Raw genomic sequence first — 6,450 nt, 5'->3', positions numbered from 1 at the left:
GGTGGTGGTTTTGTTTTGTAAGCAGCAATGACTCGGTCATCGGGGATCTAAATGAACGATATAAAAGAATGAGCTGGATACGGATCCGTTCGTTCTTTTCACGGAATCGTTCCTTTGAACCGGTTCGTTCATGAACGACACAACTCTAATTTACTCATGTTTTGATTCTCTCGAAACTTGAACGTTTTAACAGAATACGCTTTTGGCTAAATACTTTCACACATTGAAGTTCACAGATACTCACCATACATGAAAATACTAAAATAGACACAAGAGAACTTAATAACTCAACGAACTCTTTGCAGCCAAAACAAGAGAAAGAAATAAACACAATGATGTCGTTGGCGTCCATCGATTACGATGCATCAGGGATGGAAAAATGAAAATTTCAAAAAGTACTAAGATGGTACTTTTTTCAATGAAAAAGTACTTTTTATTATTTTTTAAGGAAAAAAAATAAAAATTTTTTATTCAGTAAAAAACAACAACAATCGCTTAAATCTATGATATCAGAAGAATGTTCCAAAATGGTATATTTGTTTATACCATACAGGAAGGTATAATGAACTTTGTCATTCTGTTTGCAACACATCGAAATATTCGTGGGAGACCCTATAAAGTATATAACCAGGTCCGTCCGTCTGTTGAATTCTATATACAGCTCTCAATACTTAATATGTAGCTTTTTAATTTGGTACAGAAGCTTTAATTTCTCCTAGGAAGTTTGGTATTGCAAATGGGCTCTATCAGTTCACGTTTTGATATAGCTCCCATACAACGGTACCTCCCGATTTTCGGTATTTTGAAGGTTTGAGCCACATTATCATACCAAAATGATTGAAATTTGGTATTTAGTCTTCGTTGGGGCCACAAAACTCTCCGCCAGAAATTTGTCAGTGCGGATAAACGTTCTGATATAGCCCTAATAGAACGGTATTTTAAGAGATTTAGCCTCAGTATCCCATCGAAATTACTGAAATTAGATACTTTGTTTTCGTTTTAAATAGCCTGGAGCTAGCAAACTTTCGATAGTCCGACTATCGTTTTGATCGCTGTCGTAAAGCCTTATTTATATTGAACTCTGAACAAATGATTTTCTTTTTAAATAATTCGTGACAGATAGTCCAAAAAAATGTTTTGGTGGCCAATGTAAACTTTTTTCGTCAATAATCGAAACGATAGTTAGACTGTCGATAGTTTTCCAGCACTCAAATAGAGGTATTACAGATTCTCATATTGCTCGATGTGAATCTTTTAAATGGTTAGTCTACCGTAGTTACTGTAACTTTATATTTCGGATTCTCAAAGGGCGGAAGAGCTCCACGAAGAAAATGATCAACATACTCGTAGGTTCATATTTTGTTATATTCCCATATATCCAGACTTTTAAAATTTCTAGTAGTTTTAATCATTAATTTTGCATTTTTAGTTCCAAATAAAATTTTTCTAGACTAGAGTATGGAAATGGTACTGAATTGGCCGCGGGGGTACTTCGGTACTTTTTATAGTGAAATGGTACTGAAAAAAGTACTATTGTACTGAATTTTCCATCCCTGCCCTGATAAGCCTACAGTTAATTTATATTCATATCATTATTTTTTTAGGAAAAAGGTTCGTCAACTTGCATTCTTTTTAATTCAATAATATCTGTAGAGACAGTATTGTCCTACCGTAAAATACTTAATCTTTTATACATCGAATCATAAAATTGGTAGTTAATCTTTGACCGATAAACGCTATCCACTCCCAATGTGTGTGTTGTGGTGCCCTAAACCGGCTTGCAAGCAATAGCAAAGAGCTAAAAACATTAAGTGATGATGTCACGACGCTCTCTGACCAAACGAAGTGGCGGGGCATTCGAGCGAGAAATAATAATCAACTGAATGCATGTTTTTGTTGTTTTCGTCAATTTTATACTTTGATGTTTTTATTGTACGTAGATATTTGTGTTTTGGTCAGTATCAACTGAAACTCAGTTGAGAATTGCAAAAATCTGAATAAACTGTGGAGAGTTATATAAAGAAAATATAGCTACAAGAAAAATAATTTCATTCTTGTTTTGAATTAAATCCATATATTTGATGAAATGCCCTCAACATGTAAATTTAATTTGAATAGTCCAAATGCAGTCTTCTATAGTGGCCAAATAGTATGCGGTTCAATTGTGCTGAAGACCACCAGTGACAAAGATGTACGAAGTAAGTAAATAAAGCGGCTTTGTTGGTTTTCTAAAATCATTTCTAAACAATATTTTTTTTATTCTTTTCCGAAAGATGTACGTATACGTTTCGTGGGCGAGGCTAAAGTTAGCTGGGATGAAACCGAACGTCATCGTAAATCTCATGGTCATCAAGGAAGCCGCACAGTCCATTATCGTGCCAATGAAATTTATATAGATAATTGCAGCCAAGTCCGTGGAGAAGGTGTTTTGCCAAAAGGTACTCATACCTATAATTTTAATATACCCCTACCCTTGTCGTGTCCCACTTCATGTGAGGGTAAATATGGTCACATACGTTATGCTTTATGGTTGATAGTTGAACGGTCATTTCGCTTTGACAATGAATTCTCCAAACCATTGACAGTCATCAGAACTGTGGATTTGAATTTGAATCCAATGTATCGGGTAAGTTGTGTGATCGCAGAGTTTGTATGGTGTTTATAATATGTATTTATATTTTTGTTTATTTTCCTAGGTACCCCTGGAATCTGAAAAGACGAGTTCAATTGGATGTTGGCCCTGTGCGGGTGGTAAAATCACATATATCTTAAGAGTGCCGTTTGGAGCATATGCACCGGGGCAAACACTGCATTATACATTGCTAATACAAAATCAATCGATGACTGATATTAGCGGATATAGTTTGGAATTTAATGAACACATAACCTTCACGGCCCATACACCCCGCCACAAGACACGAACAAAAGAGACCACTCTGGCAACACAAGAACATTCCGATCAATGTTTACGTCTAACAAATCGCCAATTTGAGGGTGATTTGGTGCTACCCTCTTTACCACCGGACACTGAGGACAGCTGTATAATACGTGTGAGACATAGGCTGGAGTTTGAGATATATGTCGATGGCTGTCATTCGAATAAAACCATTACCGTTCCCATTTTTATTGGTACCGTACCCATAAGGGAAAGTATGGCGAATGATAGCAATTTTATGGCAGTTGCGCCCACAGCACCACTCTTACCCAGTGGTGATAGTACAGATATGCCGCCATCATATGGCGATTTCAGTAAGTTTAATAATAGTAAATAAAATGATAAATATTTTATTGATTCATATTTGCAGAACCACCATCTTTTGAGGAGGCCATTCGCAGTCATTCTCCCTTTGAAGATCCCGATGCGAATGATCATTCTAATGTCATTGGATTTAGACCTTTGTATCCAATGTATCCAAATGCCAATGAAAAGCAGTAAGAACTTTGAAAATCTCGAGTCGAAGTCGTCTAATCCAAAGAATTTAATTGTCGTTTTACATTATGACTACCTCATTGTTTTGCCAAATTTATATCTTCGTACGTTTGTCACTAAATTTCAGTAAAAATACTCGAATTAGAAAACAACAATACAGTGTATACGTAATTCACATTTAATCTTTGTATACAAATCAATATTCAATACATGAATCTCATCACATCGTATGTATATATGTGTGTTTATTCATACACAAATACATTTTGTATTATAATCAAAGGAACAAGATCTAAGTTAAGTGTTTTAAATCTAATAATCAGCGAACATGTTTTCAATATTTCCTCTGGATTATGCCCGTAATTTCAACGCGTTGTTATCTCTGAGTTCATAGATATCTCTCGTGTAAGCAAAATTTTATAAATTCAACTCATAGGTAACATTACCGGATAAAAAACGGTCGTTTTACTTGCACTCATTTTATTCATTTCTTACTCATGGGATGATCACTGGTTCAGTAGTCAATTACAGAAAATATTTAAAATTTTCTGTAATCATAAATAACAAGTAAAAACGTATCAGTCAGCTTTGCCGACAGAGGTATACCCTCAGCCTGTGCAAATTGAAACACTTTTTTCACAAAAAACTTATGTATTTAGGGGCTTTCAAAATTTTGGTCGTATGAACCGACAAAAATGTTGATTAGGATTAAAGTTCAAAAATTTTTCGGAAAAGGTACTTAAAGGAATGGACAGACATAGACCATGGGTGTGCCATAGGCGGTTTTTACACCCTTCGGGCTGTTTTCTCAAGAAGTATGGACTTGCCCCTGAAACAACTTTTACCATCGTAATTGAGGCAGCAAATGTAAGTTGCTTCAACAAAAATCAAAGTGATTCAATAGCATGTCTTAAAGTGAACTTATCCAAAATTGTGTGTGGGATGTACGGGATGGAGTGGACAAATATAGTCCATATTCGAACCTGATCTATATCTGGTAGATATTATGTGAATGTGTAAAGTATGGACTAAATCGGTAACTCCCATCAAAAGTAATCGCGCGCACAATTTTTCCGAATATTTTTGAACTTTTGTAGGGTAGGTACCTGAAGGAGTGGACCGATATGGCTTATCTACGAACTTAAACTAAGCTTGGAAACAATATTACGAAGGCCAAATTTTGGCCGGAATCGGCATTTCCGTTCGAGAATTATCTTGCGCTTCCACCCATAAACATGGTGTCATAGGGTTTGTTTTTCAACTTTCAGGCTATTTTTTCAGGAAGTATGGACTTGCCCCTGAGGAAACTTGTACCTTCGTATAGGGGACAGTGAATACAAGATGTTACAACAAAAACCAAGGCGATTCGAGAGCAGGTCCTAAACTGAACTTTTCGGAAATTTTGTGTGGGAGGTACTCGAAGGAGTTTACCGATTGAGTCCATATTGGAACCTCATCTAAGTCTGGTAAAAATGTCATAATGTGCAAAGTATGGATCAAATTGGTTACTTCCTTCAAGAGTTATCGTACGCCCAAATTTTCCGAACATTTTCGAACTTTTGTGGGGGAGGTACCGGAAGGAGTGGACCGATATAATCCATCGTTGAACTTGAACTAAGTTTGGTCAAAATATTACGAAAGCCAAATTTTGGACCGAATCGGTTGATCCGTTCGAGAGTTATCTTGCGCTCCAACCACTACACACGGTGTCAGAGGATTTTTTGTAACTTTCAGGCTTTTTTCTCAGGAAGTATGGACTTGCCCCTAATGAAACTTACAGCGTCGTATAGAGGACAGCGAATACAACTTGCGTAAACAAAAATCAAAGCAAGACCAGGTCCTAAACTGAACTTTTCCGAAATTTTGTGTGGGAGGTACCCGAGGCAGTGGACCGATTGAGTCCATATTGGAACCTCATCTAAATTTGGTAGAAATTACACGATGTGCAAAGTATGGACCAAATCGGTTATTCCCTACAAGAGTTATCGTGCGCACAAATTTTGCGACAATTTTTGAACATTTGTGGGGGAGGTACCTGAAGGAGTGGACCTATATGGCCCATCTTCAAACTTAAATCGAATCTGGACAAAATATTTCGATACCCACAATTTTAACCGAATCGATTAATCCGTTCGAGAGTTATCGTGCGCACCAGCCAGCCAGACAGACCGACAGACAGACAGACGGACGGACATTGCTAGATCTACTCAAAATTGTCTGAAACGGATATCGTACAAACATACTTGGGGTCTAAAACCATTATTTCGATGAGGCACATTTTTGGTCGTATCAAAGTGTAAATACCCTCTTTAGCCTAAAGGCTGAGGGTATAAAAACTCATCAAAATATGAAATAGAGATACGAGGTTGTAAAAGAGGCATCACCCTAATGGAGATGTATTCAAAATTGGTTATATGAGTCAACGTTTTGATGTAGTCCCCATATAACTGTACTACAAGATTTTCGTCATTTGTTTAAGTTATAGCCAGATTATCCAAACGAAATGGCTGAAATTTGGTATTTGGTCTTTGATAGGGGTACAAAACATATGTCCACAATTTGGTATAACCCCCGATTTTTAGCTACTTTGAGGATTTTAGCCACAATTTTTTGTTATGTTTTTAATTAATGTGTCAGAAAACTACTCGACATTGATCAGCATGTTGGTATAGCCCTCATATAATGCAGGGTGGATGCACTTGTATGGAGAAAGGGACCAAAAATATTTCCAGTGTAAATATCAAGCTAATGCGCAGGTTACAGCGTTGTGCTGATGAGAAGATTGTTCTCCCCGCTTTCCTCTCTGGAGGGCTTATACGGTATCAATTGTTTTATGCTGTTAATACATAAGTACAGTTTATATTATAATACAAAAATAGGCATAGGGACACAATACAATCTCAAAAACAACATAAAAACCCAGCAATTTAGCACGTTACATATACCAACATTTTTGTCTGAAAAATAGTAAAATTTTTAATATAGATCTTATATTGTTTTTTGAAAGGCATATACCGCCT

The 6,450-nt window shown here is 36.4% G+C and overlaps 1 protein-coding gene across 1 annotated transcript; it reads left to right on the top strand.

The window, feature by feature from the left end:
* The first annotated feature begins 1,540 nt into the window (after positions 1-1,540).
* Positions 1,541-3,723, top strand: LOC141390874 (arrestin domain-containing protein 17-like). The gene is made up of 4 exons (XM_073963819.1): positions 1,541-2,198; positions 2,274-2,626; positions 2,697-3,249; positions 3,306-3,723. Exons 1-4 carry the CDS (start codon positions 2,087-2,089, stop codon positions 3,434-3,436), a joined length of 1,149 nt encoding a protein of 382 aa, XP_073819920.1. The 5' UTR covers positions 1,541-2,086; the 3' UTR covers positions 3,437-3,723.
* The last annotated feature ends 2,727 nt before the right edge of the window (positions 3,724-6,450 follow it).

This window comes from Musca autumnalis, unplaced genomic scaffold (genome assembly GCF_047663935.1).
Source record: "Musca autumnalis isolate F117 unplaced genomic scaffold, ASM4766393v1 scaffold_1, whole genome shotgun sequence".
Lineage (NCBI taxonomy): Eukaryota > Metazoa > Arthropoda > Insecta > Diptera > Muscidae > Musca > Musca autumnalis.
This window is presented reverse-complemented; position numbering and strand designations above follow the sequence as displayed.